The sequence below is a fragment of the Jaculus jaculus genome, chromosome X, assembly GCF_020740685.1.
Source record: "Jaculus jaculus isolate mJacJac1 chromosome X, mJacJac1.mat.Y.cur, whole genome shotgun sequence".
Classification (NCBI taxonomy): domain Eukaryota; kingdom Metazoa; phylum Chordata; class Mammalia; order Rodentia; family Dipodidae; genus Jaculus; species Jaculus jaculus.
Window position 1 is genome coordinate 52,990,576 of NC_059125.1, and position 23,253 is coordinate 53,013,828.

The 23,253-nt window shown below is 40.7% G+C and overlaps 1 protein-coding gene across 1 annotated transcript; it reads right to left on the reverse strand.

Moving 5' to 3' along the window:
• Nucleotides 1-9,830: 9,830 nt before the first annotated feature.
• Nudt11 (nudix hydrolase 11) lies at nucleotides 9,831-16,693 on the reverse strand. Its single transcript, XM_045141105.1, has 2 exons — nucleotides 16,184-16,693; nucleotides 9,831-11,525 (listed from the first exon to the last, which is right to left on the reverse strand). Coding segments are annotated over exons 1-2 (498 nt in total). The 5' UTR covers nucleotides 16,681-16,693; the 3' UTR covers nucleotides 9,831-11,524.
• Between the last annotated feature and the right edge of the window lie 6,560 nt (nucleotides 16,694-23,253).

The following is a 23,253-nucleotide window of genomic DNA, read 5'->3' on the forward strand; positions in this document are numbered from 1 at the left end:
ACTCTCCCTTCTTTTCCCCTTTTCTTCTTTACATTGTATGAACATTCCCCAATTTGATTTTATCTAAAGAAATGTTGGTAATTATTTTGTTTCCATGTTTTAGTTATTGTGACAAAGTAAGTATTCATGTGGAGATAGTTGTAGAGACAAACTTTCCTTCCTCTTGAGTCAATACTTAATAGTGAAATAGATGAATCACATGATCAATATCCAGTTAATTTTTTGTTCTGCAATGCTAGATGGAGATGGAACTCATGGACTTGTATGTGTTCAGGAGTGCTCTAATCCTCAGCTATAGTCCAAACTTAATATTTATTTCGTTTTTAAAGAAATGATTTTTCAAATTGTATGTAGAGTTTACATTCCCACTGGCAGCACATGATTCCAGTTCCTGTTCATCTCTGCTAATAGTTGAGAAAGGCCAAGCATTTTAAATTCAGATATTGTAATCTATATGTAATTCATTGCCACATTTATTTATTCATTCATTCAGCTAAGTTTTGCCTTTTATGAGACAGGATCCTACTATGTAGCTCAAGCTTCAGCTGCTTCCCAAATGCTGGAATTACAGAAACTACTGTGTCCAGGTTTCTTTACATGAGTTTTGGGGTTCTGAATTTGGGTGGGCAGGCTTTCACAGCAAGTGCTTTATCCACTAAGACATCTTCCCAACTCAAATTGTGGCTCTAATATATACTTCTGTAATGGCCAATGATGTTGAAAATCTTTTTCACATGCTGATGTAAATACATTGGCAGTTATTAATTGGTTATTTCTTCTGAGAGTTGTTTTTATTTTTTATTTTTTGAAAGGGTCTTATTCTGAAACCCAGACTCCTTGGAAGTCACTATGCAAACAAGGCTGGCCTTAAACTTGAGGTAGTTAATTTTCCTGCCTCAGCCTCACATGTGTTGGGGTTACAGAAATAGGCTACCACACCTGGAAAGTCATTTTATCCATTTTATGGTATCTTCTTTAAATTTTTTTTTTTTCCCGAGATAAGGTCTCATTCTAGCTCAGGCTGGCCTGGAATGCACTATGTAGTCTCAGGGTGGCCTTTTTAATGCATGCATGTCTAGGAGATGAATGACAGCTATATCTTTTCTTTAAATAATTTATTTTATTTTGTTTTATTTTATTTATTTCAGAGAGAAAGTGGCAGAGAGAGGGAGAGAGTGCAAATGAACTTCAGACACATGTGCCCCTTTGTGCATCTGGCTTATGTGGGTTCTGGAGAATCGATCCTGGATCGTGTGGCTTTGCAGGCAAATGCCTTATCTGCTAAGCTATCTCTCCAGCCCCCATGATGGCTATATCTTTACTGTTGTAATAAAATTGCCAAATATTTGTAATATGATGGTGTCATTTTATAGTATCATCATTAGTTATGGGGTTTCCTATTCCTTTACATCCTTATCACCATTTGTTATGGTTAGTATTTAATTTTCACATTCTGATGTGTGCTTTTTCATGTTTATTTGTCATAAGTTCATTTTTATCTTTGAAATGCCTGCAACTCATTTTGCATTTGGAAGAGTACTGTAGTGTTTTGAGCTAAAGAAGTTCTCATTATACAACCCAGGCTGGTCTCAAATCCCCAATCCTCTTGCCTCAGTTTGGGATTGCCTCAGTGCTTGGGTTACAGGTGTGCGCCACCACACCTGGCTTTGGTATTGCCATGTTTTGTTTAATTGGAAACAGAGTCTTACTTTGTATCTCAGGCTGACCTGAAAGTCATGATAATCCCACCACCTCAGCCAGCTGTCTTTGGTTTTCTATAAGAATAATGTTGGGGGCTAGAGAGAAGGCTCAGCAGTTAAGATGCTTGCTTGCAAAGTCTCATGGCCTGGGTTTGATTCCCCAGTACCCACATAAAGCCAGGTGCACAACATGGTGCATACATCTGGAGTTTGCAGTGGCTAAAGACCCTGGCATTCCTATCCTCTCTTTTTTTCTCCCTCTCTCCCCCCTCTCTCCTTGCAAATAAATAAGTAAAAAATATTTTTTTAAAAGAATAATGTTGTAATCATATAATGTGTCAGGAAGCATCTCTTGAATTTTCTGGAAAAAGTTTTGTAGAGCTGGAATTGTTTCTCTCTTGAATGCTTTGGTAAAATATAGCATTAAAGGGCTGGAGAGATGGCTTAGTGGCTACATGCTTGCCTGTGAAGCCTACGGACCCCAGTTCAAGGCTCAATTGCCCAGGATTCATGTAAGCCAGATGCACAAGGTGGCACATGCATCTGGAGTTCATTTGCAGTGGCTGGAGTCGCTGGCGCACCCATTCTCTCTCTCTCTCTCCCCCTCCCTCCCTCTTTCTCTCTCTGCCTGTTGCTCTCAAATAAATAAATAAAAATAAACAAAAAAAATTAAAAATAGCACCAAAACCATCTCATCTGGTTGTTTTCCAATGAGAAGGCTTTTAAGTTTTTTAATACATTTAATTTTTATTTAATAATGAAAAATAAAATGCCACATTTTAGAATGTGGAAGGAGAGAACCAATACCCTGAGGTTGTCCTCTGACCTACACACAGTTGGTGGCATGCACGTGCCCATAGACAAACACACACACACACACACACACACACACACACACACACACACACACATACACATGTGCACGTGCGCACACACAAATTTTTAAGCAATATTTTTCTTCATTTTCATTTATTTGTGAGGAGAGAAAACAAATGGCACATCAGGGCCTTCTGCTACTACAAACAAACTCCAGACACATGTGTCTCTTTGTGCACCTGGTTTTACGTTGGTACTAGGAAATTGAACCCATGTTGTCAGGCTTTGTAAGCAAATGCCTTTAACTGCTGAGCCATCTTCCCAGCCCTAAACAAAAAATTTTTAAATCCACATTCAGCGACTAGAAAGATTGCTCAGTGGCTAATTGTGCTTCCTATACAAGCATGAGTAGCTGAGGGGGGCCTGAGACCACCTGCATTTGAATTTCCAGGATCCACATAAAACATCTGGGCATGCCCATGCATATCTATAACCCTAGTCCTATGGTCTCAAGGGTAGCAGAGACCAGAGAATCACAGGGGTTCACAAACTGCAAAGTCTGAAATCAGTAACAGACGCTTTTGCAAGGAAACACGAGCAGATGATTGATGAAGGGGACATCTGATGTTCTCCAGCCACCACTTGTGAGCACACAGGGTGCTGCATCAACCTAAACACATGCATATACCACAACACACACACACGCCATTCGTACCACACCACACATCATATGCATATGAAAAGTAAAAGTCACATTCTGGACATGAAAATCAGGATTTTTACTATTTTTCCTGAACCAACCTTTTTCATTAGGAAAGCCATTACCACAAGATATATTTCCTCATAATATTTTTATTAATATATGTCAATTATACATAATAGTGGATTTCATTAATAATTTTTATACATGTATATAATGTGTTTTGGTCATACACCCATTACCCTCTCATATTCTACTCTCACTCACACTGATCCCCTTCCTTTTTACAACTAGTTTACTTCCACTTTCTTAGGTTTTGTGTGTGTGTGTGTGTGTGTGTCCGTGTCCCAGTGAGTTTCATTAGGGTTGCTTCCAGGCACATGGGCCCCTTACTAGTGGCTATACTACTGAAGAAAATGTTTCTCTCTCCCTACACAACTATTAACTGCTTATATATAATCAGGGAGTCTTAGGGCCTTGTCCTCTCTCTAGCTACCATTATCTGCCTATAGGTACTCAGGGAAGGGAAGGGCATCATGGACCTTTCCTACTCCAATGCCAAGATGTTGACAGGCCCAGTCTTGTACAACTGCTGTGAAGTCAAGAGTGCAATGTCAATGTCATGCTCCAAAGGCAGTGTTCTACCCCAATCCATATCTTCCTTCAAATTTCACTTTCTTCTGTGATGTTCCCTAAGCCATAGAGGGAGTGATCTTTAGCTGAGCATTCAACAGGCACTTTTTGTCAGGACACTGATCAGTTATGAGTCTCTGCAGTTACAATTGCCTACTGCCAAAAGAGCTTTTCTGCCCAAAGCTGGCAATAGCATTAATCTGTGAGTATAATTATTTAGAGTGCAATTTTAAATTTTATTTTAGAAGAGAGAGAGGGAGGGAGGGAGAGAATGGGCATGCCAGGACTTTCAGCCACTGGGAATGAACTCCAGATGCATGTGCCCCTTGTGTGCATATGTGACAATGCACGCTTGCATCACTGTGCATATGGCTATTGGGGACCTGGAGATACAAAAAAAATGAGTTCTTGGGCTTCACAGGCAAGCGCCTTAACCGCTAAGCCATCTCTCCAGCCCTAGAGGGAAATTTTATATGTGGGTAATGTCCATTTAACAAAAATAAGAGCAGTAGCTTCCTTATTAGTGTGTATGACCTCCCTCGCCCCAGGCTGTTGAACAGACTTATAGTACCAGATGTAAAGTCCAACCTGTGGAGTGAGTCTCAACTCCAGACAAAAAACAGATTCTGGGCTCGAGAGATGCTTAGTGGTTAAGCGCTTGCCTGTGAAGCCTAAGGACCTGGGTTCGAGGCTTGATTCCCCAGGACCCACGTTAGCCAGATGCATGAGGGGGTGCATGTGTCTGGAGTTCATTTGCAGTGGCTAGAGTGCCCATTCTCTCCCTCCCTCCCTCCCTCCCTCCCTCTCTCTCTCTCTCTCTCTCTCTCTCTCTCTCTCTCTCTCTACCTCTTTCTCTGTCTCACTCTCAAATAAATAAATAAAAATAAGCAAAAAAGGGGGGGCAGTATGTACGACCTTAAAAAAAAAGCAGATGCTTACTCCAATTATTGACTTGCCCATATTCCATCAGTGAGCATTTTTGCCTGGCAAGCAGGTAGCAAAGCATGCAGGGATCAGAGCCAAATAAGATAATTTTTTTTACTGTTTTAATATTATTTTTGTTTATTTTTATTTATTTATTTTGAGAGTGACAGACAGAGAGAGGAAGAGGCAGAGAGAGAGAGGAGAGAGAGAATGGGCGTGCCAGGGCTTCCAGCCACTGCAAACAAACTCCAGACGCGTGCGCCCCCTTGTGCATCTGGCTAACGTGGGTCCTGGGAAATCGAGCCTCGAACAGGTGTGCTTAGGCTTCACAGGCAAGCGCTTAACCGCTAAGCCATCTCTCCAGCCCTTTTTTTACTTTTGATAATACATATGTATAATGTATTTTGATCATATTCACTCCTCAAACTGTAAGCTAAAATAAATCTTCCCTATTTAAGTTGCTTTTGTCAAATATTTTGCCATAGCAAACTAATACAGAAAATTGGTCTCAAATACAAGAAAATTGGGGTTGTTACTGTGATAAACCTGATTCTGTGGTTGGAAACTGGTTTGTACAAGAAATTTGGAAGAGGTTGGCAATTCTACTGTTCCTTTCGTTTTTATAACTATAATCAACCACATATTCAGACATAACTTCTAAGCCATCAACTTCCATGGAAGTCCTAAAATCAGTTCTCTTAATTGAATACAGGTATATGTGTGTGTGTAATTGAATTTTAAGTTTTTTGTTTTTTTTTAATTTTATTTGTTGTTAGTTTTGGGGATGGAACCCATGTTCTTGGGCATTCCTAGCTGTATTTTTTTTCTTCTTGAGTGAGGTTTGATATTTTGATGCTTTTAGCATATTTGTCTGTTACTTATAAATTATCTAATTCATTAGCATTCACTTGTTCTTGTTATTCTCTTACCATAATTTTAACATTTGTAGAATCTGTGCCTTTTTTTTTCTCCCATTCTACAAGAGGTTTGTCCACTTTTTAGTTTTTTCTCTCAAAGAAATAGTATTTTGTTTTGTTTCTTTTTTCTTTCTTTTTTTTTTTTTTTTTTTTTTTTTTACTGTTGAACATCTCCTTAAGTGTGTAATAGCCATTTGTATTTCTTCCTTTGAGAATTCTCTGTTCAAATATCCATCCCATTTTTTATTGGGTTGTTTGTTTTTTGTTGTTTAGTTTTTTGAGTTCTTTGTATATTCTAAATATTAGACCTTTTTTGGAGGTATATCTGGCAATTTTTTCTCATTCTGTGTGGTGTCTGTTGATTCTGTTCCTGGTTTGCTTGTCTATATAGTAGCTTTTTAGTTCATAAGGTCCCAGTGATTCAGTTTGGATCTAATTTCCTAAGCTACTGGGGTCTAATTCAATAAGTCTTTCCCTATCCCTGTATCTTGGAATGTTCTCCCTTTTTTCTTCTAGATTTAACTGTAAACTAATTTTTACTGAAAGACTTTTAAATTCTGAGTGTGGGGGGGTAGAGGAAGAGAATGAGCACACCAGGGCCTCCAGCTACTACAAACAAACTCGATACATGTGCCACCTTGTGCATCTGGCTTTAAATGGGTCCAGGGGACCTGAACCTAGGTCCTTTCCTTCATAGGCAAATGCCTTAACCACTAAGTAATCTCTCTAGCCTTTTCATCTTCTCTAATGCTACCTTTTATGGGAATAAAATTTATTCTAAGTGTGGCTTTATTGAATCCCACAGATTTTAAAAGAAATAATTGTGTGTTCATTTAGTTGAAAATTCTTCTAATTTTGATTTTGATTTGATGGAGACAGACTGGCCTAGAACTCACTATATGGCTCATATGGACGTTGAATAGCTACTCTTCCTGCCTCAGCCCCCAAATACTAGCATTATAGACTTGAACCATCACACTTGATTTTACTTGATTTCTTATTTTTATATATAATTTCTTAGAATAATAATAATTTCTTATAATTCTGTGTTATTCAAAGTGAATAATGAAATACATCTATGAAAATGTTATAATTAAACTCAGCATTTTAAGGACAGTGGTAGAGCACTCAGTTAGTATGTGCAAGACCTGGGTTTCCAACATACACACAGATGACTTATCACAGTATAGAATGAATATGTATTAGTAATTAAAAAAGAAATGGCTTTGTTTAGTTTCCAAATATTTAGAAAATTCTCTATATAACTTGCTAGTATTTTGTTATATTCTGGTTTTACTACTGTCAGACAGTACAGTTTATATGATATATATTTAAATTTATTGAGACTAGTTTTGTGGTCCATGGTATTGTCTACATTAGGAAATTCTCCATGTATAATTGAAAAGAAGATATGTTATTCAGTTATAGAATGGGGTGTTCCATAAATGCCTTAAGTGTTGTTTGAATATTCTATTTTCTTACTGCTTTCATTTTTTTGTTTCCTAAATTATTTAGAAAGTGGTATTAAAATCAACTATATTCATGAACTTTTCTGTTTCTTCTTTGAGTTATATCATCTTATTTTCCAATTCTGTTGTTGAATTTAGGATCTTTTAACCTTTTAATGAACTGTCCAATTTTCTATTGAAGTCGCCAAGTGATCCTCATTACTTTAACTGTTAAATATACTTTTTGTATTGATAATGTAGGTACTCTAGCTTACTTTTGATGAATGTGATATTTTCCATACTTGTTTCAAGCTTTTTAGGGATTATTGTATAGTTAATTCCTATTAAGTAGGGTGATAATATTATTTACAATTATATATATGTATTTTATTTTATTTTTATTTATTTGACAGAGAGAGAGAGAGAGAGAGAGAGAGAATGAGAATGAATGGGCATGCCAGGGCCTCCAGCCACTGAAAAGAAACTCCAGATGCATGTGCCCCCTTGTGCATCTGGCAAACGTGGGTCCTGGGGAATCCAACCTGGATCCTTTGGCTTTGCAGGCAAATGCCTTCACTAAGCCATCCCTCCAGCCCTACAATTATATATTTTGACTTTTATTTTGGATACATTATATACAATGCATTTTAAATACATATCTCTCCAATTACCCTCTCTCATAACCCTTCCACTAAAACCTTTCTTCCCATTTAATACCCATCCTATTTTTTACTCTCCTAGGAATCATCTGTTGCCACTAGCTACTCTGGCAGCAGTCAAGATCTCATGAACCTCTCCCTTCCCCACCCATGATGAAATCTGACAGGCTCAGTTTTGTGCAGGAAATCTCATCTGCTATGATTTCATGAGTGTAACAGCCATTTCAGATCCAGAAGACAGTATTCCACAATGCCTCTTCCCATCATCTTGTTCTTATATTCTTTCTACCTCCTCTCCTGTGAGGTTCCCTGAGTCTTGGAGGCTATGGTTTACATGTCATATTTAGGGTTAAGCATACACTAGTCACTCATTCTTGGCAACTTTGCCAGTTTTGCAGCGCTCATTAACTTCTGCTCTGTGCATAAAGAAACTTCTGTGATAGAGGCTATAAGCAGTACCAATCTATAGCAACATAGATATTTGTAAGGCCATCAATGGAACTTCTCATGGATCTGCAAGATTCAAATAAATTCCCTCCCTCCCATAACTGTCTGGTCTGGAGGTTCATCCGAACATGAAGCTGATTGCAACAGTGTTCATGTGAAACTTCTTCATGCTCTCCATTGTTGGTAGTGATGGGAGTTAGGAGATTGGAGAAACTCCTCCAAGCCATTTGGAGTCATCTTATATAAGCTAATGTTCTAGGGTTGGGACCTACAATCTATCTGATCCTTCAAGTGTATATTGTCTACTAATTGTTGTGTTCTTTTTATTACATTTCCTTCAGATAATGTGGTAATCTTTAGTAAAATCTCATTAAAAGTCACAGATTGGTATCTAATGAGCTATAAGAAATTAAGGAAAGGTGAGGGCACATTTTAGGTTAAAAAAGTAAAATGGGAAAGCCGGATCCCCTACCCTTACATCAGTGGTTTTGTCCTTGTTTATTACCTCCCACTAGAACCCAGTGTTCAGAGGAGTAGCAACTGCAGAGTTATATTGCTGAACACCCAGAGGAAACATTCTGTAAAATAGACAAGGGGATGGAAGCCCTACTTTTTGACCAGTATCTTTCAGTTGTGTGACTTCAGAAATAACCCATCTTAATTCATGCCTCAGCTCCAGTTTCAGAGCTTACTGAGTAGAATCTCTATGAATTAGAAAACAAAAACAAAACAAAATAGGGCTGTGTCACTGGAATAGGGCATAGTAAATACAGCTCTACTTAGATTTTAAGCCCAAGTTTTCTGCTTTTGTGAAGGCCAGAAGCAATACAAACTGTGTTGGCCCTAAGCATTAGACTAAGAAATTATAAGAGTATGGTTCCTATGTGGAGCCTGTTCAACAACAGAAGTCATGAACTTTCAGAAATATTCTGGTGAATGGTACTCATTGGTGCCATTCTCATTTGCTCATTTGTTATATTCATACATGCAAAGACTGAAAATTTACTCATACACACACACACACACACACACACACACACACACAAACTTGGCTTTCTTTTAGTAGAGGGATAGTGTGTGATTTCTGATCCATTTTTTCCAAAATTTTATAATGACCATATTTTGCAATCAAGAAAATATCGTAAGCCAGGCATGGTGGTGCATGCCTTTAATCCCAGCACTCAGGAGCTTGAGGAAGGAGGATTGCTGTGAATTCTAGGCCAGTCTGAGACTATATAGTGGATTCCCAGTCAACCTGGCCTAGAGTAAGACCCTATTTTGAAACCTCCTACCCGCCAAAAAGAAACTTTATTTGTAAAATTAGGAATGTTGTTCCATCTGGGACTTAAGCTCATGTAAACCACCAGGGTTTTAAAGTTTTCTGTTCCTATATAGCACACTGATGGGATCAAAATCTTTTTGTATTTGTAAATGGGTCTTCCAAAGGAAAAACATTATACTAAGGGAAACACAGAAAGAAAAGCTAGGATTTTGGAGGAGGGAGGAGGAATGACTTGGTATTCTGACCAGCTATGCATATTTAAATTCTAAGGGAGAAGAAAACTCTGTAAGTAAACTCTGAATAATACTTTTTTTTTACAATTTTTATTATGGAAAATTTTAAACATATACAAAAGTATAGAGAATAATAATGAATTCTCAAACATCTATGACACAGCTTCAACAATTAGCAAATCAGAGCCAATCTTATTTCATCTATGAACTTGTTTATACTGCCCTGATTACAGTGAAGCAAATACCAGTAGCATATCAGTAATTTTTCAGTACAGATTTTATAAGGTCAAGATTTCTTAAAAAAAATATAACCACAGTACCATGTCACACCCGAAACTCCAATAAATCATAAGATGTGTTGAAATTCTTTAAGATGTGGGGACACAATATGTTTCACTGGTACCATGAAGAATGGTGTAACACGAAAATGGAGTTCAAGCTTTTCCGAATGTAATACGTTATAATGCAAATTACAAAAAAAATAAAGACTAGAGCCTCTTTGGGACATTTGTAAGGAACTGAGGACAAGTGTTGACATACACTGTGTGGCAAAACTGTGAAATTTCCTTTAAACATCTTTATCCTTTTATTAAAGTTGTTCTTCTAGAAAGACCTAACTCAACCCTCTCATTTAAATCCTTCATTTTGTGCCTCCCCCTATACAGCAGTTTGTTTTTCAAAAGCCTTTTCTAAGGAACACCAATTTAGTACTTTCATTACCCTCTGTATTTCCACATGCAGAAAGTAGGTGGCCTTGACAAGCTATCTGACTGTACCAGAAAGGGATAAAAATCAAGGCCAACTGAAATCATGAGAGAGGTAAAAGATACCTAGACAAATTCAATGGCATAATTCACTTTGAAAACTGCCTATGCTGCAGCCTTTCTTGGTACTGGCATCAAATTTATTATACTGAATCTGTAAAATGGAAAATACCTGTATTTCCTTCAAAGAGATGTTAAGGTAACATGTAAGAAGCGATTAGGACATAGCAAAAACTTAAATGCATTATTTGCATATCATTTTAAAATCTTAAATAAAAATTTACAACTGTCCATTATATTTTTTAAATTACTTTTTTAGCAACTGATTTTTTGAGTATAACTTAAAGCAAATTAATAACAGTACAAAAACACTAAAGTTGTTACATGAAGGAATGACTATAAAATGTTACCTTAAGTGATGGCATAATACTAGAATTGTGTCAGCCACTGTGTATGACATAGAAATATGAATAATCATTCTTTTCCTTGAACATCTTAAACTGTCTTGAACTATTTCAGAAACACCTCATACACAAAAGCCACAAACATGGTGCTTACACATCATATACTCTACTAGCACCATATTAGAAGGGAAATATTTTGCCACAAAGAGACTACAAAATATTAATTGAATCAAAGATGCCCAGTGATGCCAACCTTATTTCAAGTAGTGTCTTGGATGCAGAATATGCAAAGAGCAAGGAAAATAGTCTTTACTTTCAAAGATACAGTCTAATGGAGAAGGCAGACACATCAAAAAAAAGCACAACAAAAGGCTATAGGTGCTGAATTAAGAGTCTGTTCAGGTACAACAGTACAACAATTTGAGCAAGAGAATTCAGTAGAACAGATGGAGGGGTGTCCCAACAGGTAGCAGGGAAACCAGATGAATTGTCTCCTTGAGAACCTTAGTAATGCTCACACAAATCTTACAATTCTATTGAACACTGGATTCACATCAATGATTACTTTAGAGCAATCTTGGCCTTCTTTGCTGTTCATCTAGAAAAAGAAACCAATATGCAGTTAGCAGGCTTATATTAAAAGTTCTTCCAACTGACAAAGTTATCAAGGATATATTAGGTACATCAATCACATTATATTTAGAAGGCCTTCTTAGAATCATCTAATGCAAATGTAATGTGAACCTGGATCAGTAGCTAAGCAAATTACAAACATATATTTTTTATTAATATATGCTTATTTATATTGCCATACATATAGAAAGTCAGGAAAACAGTGATACCAATAGGAAGAAGAATAGTTAAAGACTAAAAACTTATAAATTCTATGGTTCAGACTAGGCTAAACAGAGTAACTCAGCTACTGGACACACAGTCATGCAAATACATTAAGTCAAATAAACTGTAAGAACCATCCCACAGAAAAGGATTGCTTAGGTAACTCAGACGATCAAAGACAAGATTTTTCATTGTAAATGCTTATGAAGTATCTATTTATATTATATACAATGACAGATTATATTTCTTAAAAAAAAAATACCCTAAGCACCAGATAATTAGATAACTTGGATGAAGTTACAGAGTGATTTTTTTAAATGACTAGGTCTGTCCTACTTCAAAGCCCCAACATGGTTTCTACCAAATTCAGCCATCATAAAAAATGCCAAGTTTTATAACAATGACCATACTGACTTCTCATAGCGCTAACTGCTGAAAAAAATGTTGTAAAATCTGGACATATAGTATAGTATCATATCAGGAGACAACTATCAGGAAAAAAATAACCTGAAGGAAAATGTATGTATATAATTATACTTAATATATTTTATAAACAAATAATCATATATGAATGTTTCAACCTTTGTATTAACCACTTCATGTGAATCAATGCAAAGTAATAAAGCAAATTAATAATAATTTCTTCTTATATCTGTACACACATTTCTAATTTGTATGTGTATCTAAATAAATCTGTTTCCTCTTGGTACATTTTCAAGAATAAAACACTTGACCAGAAAGCTGGGAACATAGCTCAGTGGTAGAGTTCAGTATACATGAGCCCTTGGAAACAATCCCTAGTTACTACTAACAACAACAACAAAAGCACTTGAACAAGAGCTAGAGATATAGCCAAGTGGTAAAACACAATGCACATCATGGGTGAATTCCTAGGTTCAATCCCCAACCAAACAACAGCAAAAACGAACACCTGAACAGATGAAAATGGTAAATAATAGCTATTATTGAAATTTGCTGAAATTTCTGGTTCTTTTCTCAAAAATATTTTTGTTGTTTATTATTTATTTATTTAAGAGCGACAGACAGAGAAAGAGGGAGAGAGAGAGAAAGAATGGTCGTGCCAGGGCTTCCAGCCACTGCAAACAAACTCCAGACATGTGCACCCCCTTGTGCATCTGGCTAACGTGGGTTCTGGGGAACCGAGCCTCGAACCAGGGTCCTTAGTCTTCACAGGCAAGCGCTTAACTGCTAAGCCATTTCTCCAGCCCAAATTTCTTGTTCTTATTTGTAAACCACCATGATCTGATGTGGTCTCCTTCTTTTATTCAATTGAAGAATGGCCATAAAATTTGGCTGTGCATTTTAGTGCAATCATAAATATAACATATAAATGACCTCTCATGTTCTCAAAATAAAAAAAAATACCCAGTTATAAATCAGTTTTTAGAATGGTGAGGTAGTAGTAATTAGTTTAATATCTCTGGTCACCTGTTTTAGCCTAAGAATAGTGCCAAAATCCTGAAGAGAAAAGCAAAAAACCAGAATTTCCTGGGAGATTTTATTGTGACAAGACTATTTTTCAGAGAATATTTTACAAGAAAAAGAACAAACAAACCTGAAAGTTAATCTTAAAAATCACCATTATTTTTAAAAAGGGGAGGCTTACAATTTATTTGTAGGCTAATGATTCTTAAGAATTGGTTATGGCTGGGCGTGGTGGCGCACGCCTTTAATCCCAGCACTCAGGAGGCAGAGGTAGGAGGATTGCCAAGAGTTCGAGGCCACCCTGAGACTACTTAGTGAATTCCAGGTCAGCCTGAGCTAGAATGAGACCCTACCTTAGAAAACCAGAAAAAGAAAAAAAAAAAAAAAGAATTGGTTATGAATAGTGTGTATTTTTGGCTTTGCAAGATACATAACTTAAGAACCAAATAGGATGATACATTATTGTGTCTAGTTAGTAGCATGTACAAGGTAAGCCTTCACTGTATTAGAGACAACATTTGTATATAAATATTCTAAAACAGAATATCTGCTATAGAATTTAGAGTATTCTTTTTTTTTTTTTTTTTGAGGTATGGTCTCACTCTAGCTCAGGCTGACCTGGAATTTACTATGTAGTCTCAGGGTAGCCTCACACTCATGATGATCCTCCTACCTCTGCCTCCCAAGTGCTCGGATTAAAGGTGTGCACCACCTTGCCTGGCTCCTTAGAGTATTCTTGAATAACTAGATTATTGGGAGTAAAATTCCTGATGTATATGAAAGTGTTTAGTAAAAGTCAATTTGATTCTACGTAAAAATATGTGCTTCAAATCTATGTGCAATACATGTTACTTTGCTAGGGGAAACAGAAAAAATTCTAACTATATTTGATCAGATTGTGTAATTCAGACACTACTGTCACTGGTTTTAAAAGCTGCCTGTTTCTGACTTTATTATTTCCTTTGGTAGCATTAGTGAAGAATATGCTTTGTGAACTAGGGCTTATATTTTAAATGTACAGGACATTTCAAAAAAGGTGAACCACATATCTCTAGAAAGTATAACTCCCCTTTCAGAAGCATGTAACAGTATTAATTTGTGAAATTACAGTGCAAACGAAATGGAGAAATATACCTGAATATTTTGAAGGGTAAAGCACAGAAGGAGGCAACAAAAAATGTATGCAAATAGCTCAAAACCAGAACTCACTCTCTCTCTCTCACACTCTCTCTTTTTCTCTCTCTCTTATTAAGAGAAGCAGAAAAGAAAACGAATAAATTAAATTTAAAAAAAAAAAGAGAGAAGCACAGGATAGTGATTAGGGTGACATATACAGCAGCTTTGGTGTTACACTGTTCATTTTAGGAGCCGGATGCTGATATTCTTTGTTTTCAGTAAAGACAAAATGATTTACACATGGTTCTGTATAAAAGATACCAGAAAAGCATTCATTAATATTTTAAAGAGGATGCCTCATTAAAGTTCAAGCCATGACTGTTTAGACAATCATTATTTCCCTTTGTACATTCATCATTCCATTCCATGATGTTTTTTAAAAAAAATGTTCAAGAGTTAAATATGCAATGGTCCTTCCGCCCCTAACACTCATTTTACAAAGGAGGCTTTCCTTCTAGTGGATTAGATATACAGGGGAACTAAGTTCCAAGAGAGAGAATTATATACTTATAGATGGAATTCCTTATTTCAACCAAGTATCAACATAAAAGCAAGAGATCTGCAAAAGGTTTAATGTATGAAACAAAACATTGACTTAGGTGGATAAGAGATGCTGTTCAGGTGTTCTCACAGACTGAGAAGTCTATAATATAACTTAACAGCAAGAATATCAACCCACTCAACTAGAGGACAATCAAGATAAAAGATTTCATTCTGTGATTACCTGGTTATTTTGACAGGCAGAGAAGTTTAACTGGGAATTACATAAATTCAAGTGTGAGGGATAACTTTCAGAAAAGAACTTGCACAGAGAGCTAAGGTTCTTATATGTTGTACAGAAAAAGGTGTTAGGAGTTACAAGATAGGCACACTAAATTCTATTCTATTAAGTTCTCACAGTAAGAGGTATTTACATAGAAAATCCCCAGATATATCTATTATGAGGTGGGGGGTATGCAGTAATACCTTGTAAATTCAATGGGAGATGGAAATTTTGTGTAAGTAGTGAATAATTACCAACTGTGAAAAATTGTTGAAAATTAAATGTCCTATATAGGAACACACAAAATTCTTTTAAGGAGTATATTAGTTTACCCATCAAGAGTAAAAGTAGTACGGATTGCAGAAAGCACTCAATATGAAATTTCAAATTGTGTTTTTAAAAAGGAATTAAAACTAATGTTCTAAATTCTCCTACCAAAAAGGACTGCTGCTGTCAAGAACCAAGGCTGTGAATGAGAAAGCAACTTAAGGCGAACTAATGATAAGAGATGCTGAGTAGGTCTTTAAAGGCCTCCATTAGAAACCAAGTCCTCAGGCTGGCATCAAAAAGCGCTAACCCGCACTCACACACTGACATACAGATAAGGGAAAGAAAACCCAGAGAAGCACAGAACAGATGGATGGACACACACACACACCACCACCACCAATACCGCCACCCGACTCCCCCGCCAAAAGCAGGGCAAGCAGTTAAGGCACCTTTCAAAGCAACCCCATGCAGCCATGGCAGTGGCCACCTTTCACACTTGCCACCAAGAGCGATTTCAGAGCATCTGAAAAGCGTGCAGATTGTCTGAAAACATTGCCTGGCAACCAACCGAGACAGTTTGCAAGCGTGATTCAGAGGTCTGCCTGCCCAGGAAACAAAAGGAGCCTCCTCGCTCCTGCTCGTGCGACCGCACATGGCAGGAGAGGTGCTCCTGCTCGGGGCAGGGCAGGGCAGGCAGGGCAGAGCGGGAGGCAGGGTCGGGGAGGCGACGGCCAGAAGTCCCGGCCGGCGGGAGCGGTACATACTAGGGCTTGCTCGGCGGGGACGGGGCCCGAACCGCGGGCTTTCCGTTGATCGGGGAGCCTCCTAACTTCAGCTTCTCCAGATACTCGGCGTGCACGGGCTTGTGGCACTGCAGGACCTTGATGGCATCTTCGATTTTGAACCACTCCCGCTTCCTGCCGATGCTCAGCGAGTCTTCCCAATCCTCCAGCAGCTCGGTGACGGTGAGCACGAACACGTAGGTCCGGTGCTTGCGGTCCTGGTTCTGCTCGAAGACGCCCAGCAGCCGGCCCAACTTCCCCTTGACTCCCGCCTCCTCGTACACCTCGCGCACCGCCGCGCCGCCCGGCTCCTCTTCGGGCTCCAAGCCCCCGCCCGGCACGATCCAGCGGTCCGGGTAGCGGCTGCTGCTCACCAGCAGCACCTCGTCCTCGCGCTCGCTACGGAAGCACAGGCACGCGGCGCGCTTCTTGAAGCCCTCGGGGTCATAGGTCCGGGTCTGGTTCGGCTTGCACTTCATTCTGGGAGCTGCCGCCGCCGCCGCCGCCGCCGCCGCCGCTGCCACCGCCGCCACCGCCACCGCCGACGGTGCCGCTGTCGCTGCCGCTGCCGCTACCGCTACCGCTGCCGCTGCCACTGCCGTTCGATTCTCCACTTTGCTGCAGTGTGAGGGCCTTCACCAAGATGGGCCGCAGCCGCAGCCGCAGCCGCCGCCGCCGCCGCTGGGGAGCTGGTGCCGGGGGAGAGGGAGGCGGAGGGACACAGTAACGGAGGGCCGGGAGACCGAGTCGGAGCCGGTTCTCGTGCCGGAGCCGGAGCTGGACGTGGAATGGCCAGCCGAGACCTAGCTTAGTCAGGGGAAGATCAGGCGGGCGCTGGGCGGGGGCGGGGGCGGGGGCGGGGGCGGGGACGGGGGCACGCGCGGGGGGGCGCGCGCGGGCGCGGGAGGGCGCGCGGGGACGACCAGCGCGTCCGGCCGGGCGCGGGGCGGGCAGCACCGCCGGCGATATGCGCCGCGGGTCTCCAGTCCGCCCTGTGATTGGAGGCGCCGCTTCTGCCGCTCGACTCTGCAGCCCAGAGGCCGGGATCGCAAACACCCCCGCGTGCCCGGTGCAAGAGGGTCCCGCTCGCCCTCTTTGCTTCCCTCAGCCGCCCTTGCCTGAGGTTGAGCGAGGTGACGCGCGTCCGCGTGCACGCGCGCGGTCCGGCCCGCGTACGCGCGCGCGCTCGCGGTGGAGGGCGAGGGGCGGAGGCGGGGGTCTTCCTACTCCCGCAGCGCGCGACGCCGCGGGCCCACTGCGCAGGCGCCCCGCACCTTGGGGCTGGGCATCGCCTGCTCACAGTGCGCTTTCAGCCCATTGTGACTGTGCGCAGGGTCCTCACCGCCGCTTGTGACTGTGCGCAGGGTCCTCACCGCAGGTGCCGCTGCTACTGCCGGTGCCTCAGCCGCACAGTCTGCCTCCGCCCCGCCGGCCCAGCCCCCCAACGCGGCAGCACGCTGCTGATCATGTCTCTGTACCCCGTGGTCAAACACATCCTCACCAGCTTCTCCTCACACCAATAGCAATGGCCACGGTGTTCCTGGGGGGAGGGGGAGAAAAAGCCCCGTGTCGATAAAATGACCAAAGGCACTCTTGCTTGGCACAGCCATCTTTGCTGAATCACAAGCACTTTTCTTTCAGCAACAGGTTCTCTTTGCCTCACCGAGCATCTTGCTTGTCGAGGCCATAATTTATCCGCGCTTAAGTCCCACACCGCCTCTGCTCTGTTCCTCAGTTTCCCCGCCAGCCAATTCTCACCACATTGTTTCAGCCCATTGCACGTTGAAGAAAAACACCCCACAGCTAGAGAATGCCCCCCCCTCCCACGAGCATCACCAACCCAATCCCCGCAACGGGTCTTGGAATAAATCCCAAAAGCCTCCACCCTCAAAGTGCCCCACCCTAGCTCCCTGGCATCCTCATTGATAATAAGCACTGTCAGCGAGGGGTTTTGGAAAGCATGAGCCCAGAAATCCCTCCGTGGTTTACAAAATGTTGAACTGGCAACCACCAGCCATGGCCCTCTAGCAAAGGGCTGCTAGGTGCTCCATGACCTCTCTGGTCGTACGTACTGTCTGTCTGTCCTCTTGGCCAAGAAGCAGAACCCCAGAGCCCAAGATTAACAGATTAGATACTTGCCAAATCCCCTCGCTTCTCATTTCTTATCCCACTTTCCCTCAACCCCTTCCCTAAGGGTGGCCTTCTGGACCTCTGAGGTCCCCTCACACCTTTCCCATCGCACAACTCAAGCATTTTGCTCTCTTTCTTAACGACCAATCAGGCAAAGGAGGGGTTTGGGCGGTCACAGAAATTCACTTGTTTTGAGGAAATCCTCACTACTTATATCAAGGGGACAAGAACTCTGAAATATACATGGAGAGTGGTTGTGAAACACACAGTCCAGTCTTCAAATAACTGTACAGCATTTCCTCCCATCTCCTCCACTCTGGTTATAACAGAAGCACAAGTAAAAACTATCCTGTTCCCAAGGACAGAGACTAGGGGAAGTGTCCAGAGTGTGATATGACAAATGAGAGAGAAGGGGGGGGGGTGGAGAGAGAGGGAGGGAGGGAGGAAGGGAGAGGGAGAGAAGGAAGAAAGAAGAAGAGGAAACAACAAAAAGCTCATTTAGGAAGATGATGAAATGAAGTCAGCGACAATGGCTTCAATGAATAGATATACTCCTGTTATTGAAAAAAATTTAAGTAGGACTGGGTAATCAAAGAGACTTTGAGGACCTCAAAGGCCTCTGATTAAAGACATACAGAAAGTGTAACAATCAGGTTGTGTACCTCAGGAACACAGTACTCTCTCTCACCCACACAGACTGTATAAAAAGCAAAGAATATGTTTTTCTATGGTATATAATAGAGTCTTTAGGGTATATGCTCAAAAGAGGTATAGCTAGGTCTAATGGTAGTTCTGTTTTCAGTCTTTTGAGGAGTCTCCATACTGATTTCCATAGTGGCTGCATAAGTTTTCTCTCCCACCAGCAGTTGTTCCTCTTTCTCCACACCCTTGCCAGCATGTGCTGTTATTTGAGTTTTTGATGGTTGCCGTTCTGACTGAAGTGAGAGGAAATTTCATAGTTGTTTTACTTTGCATTTCCATGATGGGTAGAGATGTTGCACAGCTCTTTAGATGTTTAATGGCCATTTGTATTTCTTCCTTTGAGAACTCTGTTCAAGTCCTTGCCCCATTTTTTTGATTGTAGTGCTTGATTTTCTAAATTTTTTTGTTTATTTTTATTTATGTATTTGAGAGTGACAAACAGAGAGAGAAAGAGGCAGAGAGAGAGAGAGAGAGAGAGGGAGAGAGAATGGGTATGCCAGGGCCTCCAGCCACTGCAAACGAACTCCAGATGCATGCACCAACTTATGCATCTGGCTTATGTGGGTCCTGGGGAGTCAAGCCTCCAATGGGGGTCCTTAGGCTTCACAGGCAAGTGATTAACCACTAACCCATCTCTCCAGCCCTTGATTTTTTTTTTTGTATTGTTTAGGTTTTTCAGTTATTTGTAGATTCTAGGTATTGAACTTGATTTGGAGGTATAGCTGGTGAAAATTTTCTCTCATTGAGTATGTTGTCTATTGACCTTGTTGATGGTTTGCTCATCTATACAATAGCTTTTTATTTTCATGAGTTCCCACTTGTTGAGTGTTTACTTGAGTCCCTGGGCTACTGGAGTGTTACTCAGAAGTCTTTCTTTATGCCTATATCTTGGAATATTCTCCCTACTTTTTCTTCTAGCCAATTTAGAATTTCAGGTCTTATATTGAGATCCTTGATCCATTTTGAGTTGAGTTTTGTGCAAGGTGAGAGAAGGGACTCCAATTTTAATCTTCTACATGTGGCTATCCAGTTTCTCCAGCACCATTTGCTCAAGGTGCTGTCTTTTCTCCAGTGAGCAGTTTTGGACCCCTTGTCAATGATCAGGTAGTTACTTGAACTTATATCTGGATCTTCAATTCTATTCCATCGATCTATGTGCCTGTTTTTATGCCAGTACCATGCTGTTTTCATTACTATGGTCTGGTAGGATAACTTGAAACCAAGCATGGTGATACCACCACAAGTGTTCCTTTTGCTCAGTACATTTTTGGCTATCTGTGTGGTACTGGTAACAGCTACAGCAGCAAAGGTGCCCCTGTGACTCAATCCCTGTATACAGGTTTTCTGATGCAACTCACATTACTGAGTTTGACAATGGTGAGCTCAAAGCAAGAAACGATTTGAAAAAAAAATGCTCAACACTGAGGTTTTCTTGTCTTTTAGTGCTTTAAACATTATGATATCAATGTTAACATACTTGGGGTGGGTGCGTGATGGGACCATTCATCCTACTCACCCCAATATACAGCAAGGTAATTACCCAATGTATAGGGGCAAACATCACAGACCGTTTTCCCCCAGCAGAGCCACTAACCCAAAAGGGTAGTCACCACACAGGTTTAAGTAAGCCTAGCCAAGGATGGCAAGAAGACTACTTATTGAGGCCCATCAAAAATTGTTCATCAGCAGCATTTTGAACTAAACCATGGTAACATGTTCTAAAGCATGACATTTTGAGGTATTTCGTAGACATAAAGAGCTATCTGATGAACATCTTTCATTAACTGTAATCAAAATCCAACCTGATATTGGCCAGGGAGGTCCCTGATGACCCCAAAACATTACAAATCTCTTGCCAAGGCTATTAGCTGCACATCAGAATTAGATGGTAAGACTTATTGATGAAGACTCTGTATGCTGGTGCTGCAGGTCACTGAGAAATGAAGCTGGAGCTGAGCTGGAAGCCTCCTCCCTGTTGCCTAGCTGTAATGATGTTGGAAAGTCCTATGCAGCCTGTTGGGGAAGAAAGGTCATGAACAGTCTTATCTGCCAGTGGACCCTGCAAGCTTTATGGCTGGCCAGCCAGGCCAAACATGACAACTAATGCAATGATGGCATATCTGCTATTGGGGAAGCCAGGTGCTGTCTGATTGGATTTGAGGTTTGCTCCATGGGAGATAATATGTAACTGATACTGAAAACCTAATCAAAATTATGGATGGGGTGGTCATAGCAGTAGGAGGTAAACTACTACTGTTGTCTGCCTAAATGTATATATTATACCCACCAAAGTGCCCTCTAAACACTTGTGTTTATGCCCATATATTAATCCTACTCTCACTTTTGGTTGGAGAAGATTCTTTTTTCAGATGGTGGTGAACTCTGGGGAGACTCAAAACTCATAGAAGTGCTGATAACTGACAGTGGAGTATTCAGTACTAAAAGTGAGACATCTCTATCACACCTTTCGAGGCTCTGGGACTACTGCAAGAGATATGGTGCAAAAGAATGTAAGAACCAAAGGCAGGCGAGGAGTGCTTACAATACTGTCTTCCAGGCACAGTGTCCTTGATATTCATTACCTCATAGGGACTAAAGCTACCTATACAAGATTTATATAATATGAGGGGAAAATGATGACATCAAAATAGGAAACTAGTTGGAAAGATGATGGTATTCAGCAGAGGAGAGATTCAGGAGGGGAAAAAGGGAAGTTTGTGGAAGGGGTTGTGATCAAGATACTTGTCTATATTTATTGAAGTTGTCAATAAAAAGCTAAAAAGAAAAAAAATACTCCAATATGAAATGCAAAAAATAATTGTCCTCAAAATAATTTATCCTCTGCATAGCATTTAACATCCCATGGAGTCAGAAGGTAAGGAATGAGGTAAAGCTGTGTAATATTTGTTGAGTACACTCTATGTTGCAAACTCTGTTTTAAGCCCTGTATCTTCTGTATTTGTCATCCCCTTAACTCTTAAGGTGGAGGCAGTTATTGTGTCCATTTTAAAGAACAGAAAGACAAGGTTTTTTATTTCAAGAGTTGTGCCACAAAATCACCCTACCTCATCACCATTTCTTTTCATCCATATCTGTGGGTGGTGATGGCTTTCACTGATGATGCTCATTGTTGTTGTGGTGGTTTTATTCAGGTATCCCCCCAAAAACTTAGGTTTCTGGATGCTAGGTCCCCAGCTACTGGCAATTTGGAAATTAAAGCCTCCTGGAGGCGGTGTGTTGTTGAGGGTGGGCTTATGGATGTTATAACCAGCTTCCCCATGCCAGTGTTTGGCACACTCTCCTGCTGTTGTTGTCCATCTGATATTGACCAGGAGGTGATGTCCACCCTCTGCTCATGTTATGGTTTTCTCTTGCCATAATGGTGCTTCCTTTCGAGTCTGTAAGGCAAAATAAACCTTCCCCCCCTCCCCATAAGCTGCTCTTGGTTGGGTTTTCTGCCAGCAATGTGAACCTGACTGCAATAGTTGTCTTCCTAGGTAAGTTGTTGATTGGCTAAGGATTACTGACTTCATTTCAGGGCTTCTTCCTAGTCCTTAGGCTCTCTGAATCTTCTTGCCTGGAGTACCCACTACAGCTCTTTTGGTGAAACAGTGCTAAATTCAGCACCAGTCCCTGAAGTGGTGGAACATGCATGCTCTGGAGGGGTTGTTCCTTCATTGCAGATCTAATGTCTGTGTATGGCATCATGTGCTGGTCAGGGTACCTTCCCTTCCACTAAGCCCAACCAGGTTCCGAGTGAAAATGGTCTATGTATTGATCACTCTGCCATCCACAGGCCCCATATACAATGAACCTAGCTCCCCTAAGGGCAAAACAGGCTTCTCAGGGTCACTAAGGTATAAAATGTTACAGGTTCCCTTGATGAACTCAAAGCACAGGAAAGAAATGTCTGATATTATAATTGTGAAGAGGGAGAAATACTTGCACTCCCAGTGCTGCAAGAAAACTCCAACTGCCACGAACAACACTGGCCTATTCCATAGTACTGTACCACGAATCACGTAGCAGAATGGCTATTATTATGGACTCTGACTCAGCATCATTTCCTGTAAGTTCAAGACTAGAAGGAAAAAATATCTTTCTCTGTTTTTTCCATCTTGAAGAATATTTATTTCCAAGTACGTTTGAAAAATCATTGATTTTTGTTATCAGTTTTTCACAATATAAATTAGAGCTATTAAGAATGGATAGCAGTCAAC

Bases quoted from the DNA above. Each gene is read 5' to 3' on its own strand.
- Nudt11 (XM_045141105.1), bottom strand. From the start codon at position 16,680: ATGAAGTGCAAGCCGAACCAGACCCGGACCTATGACCCCGAGGGCTTC.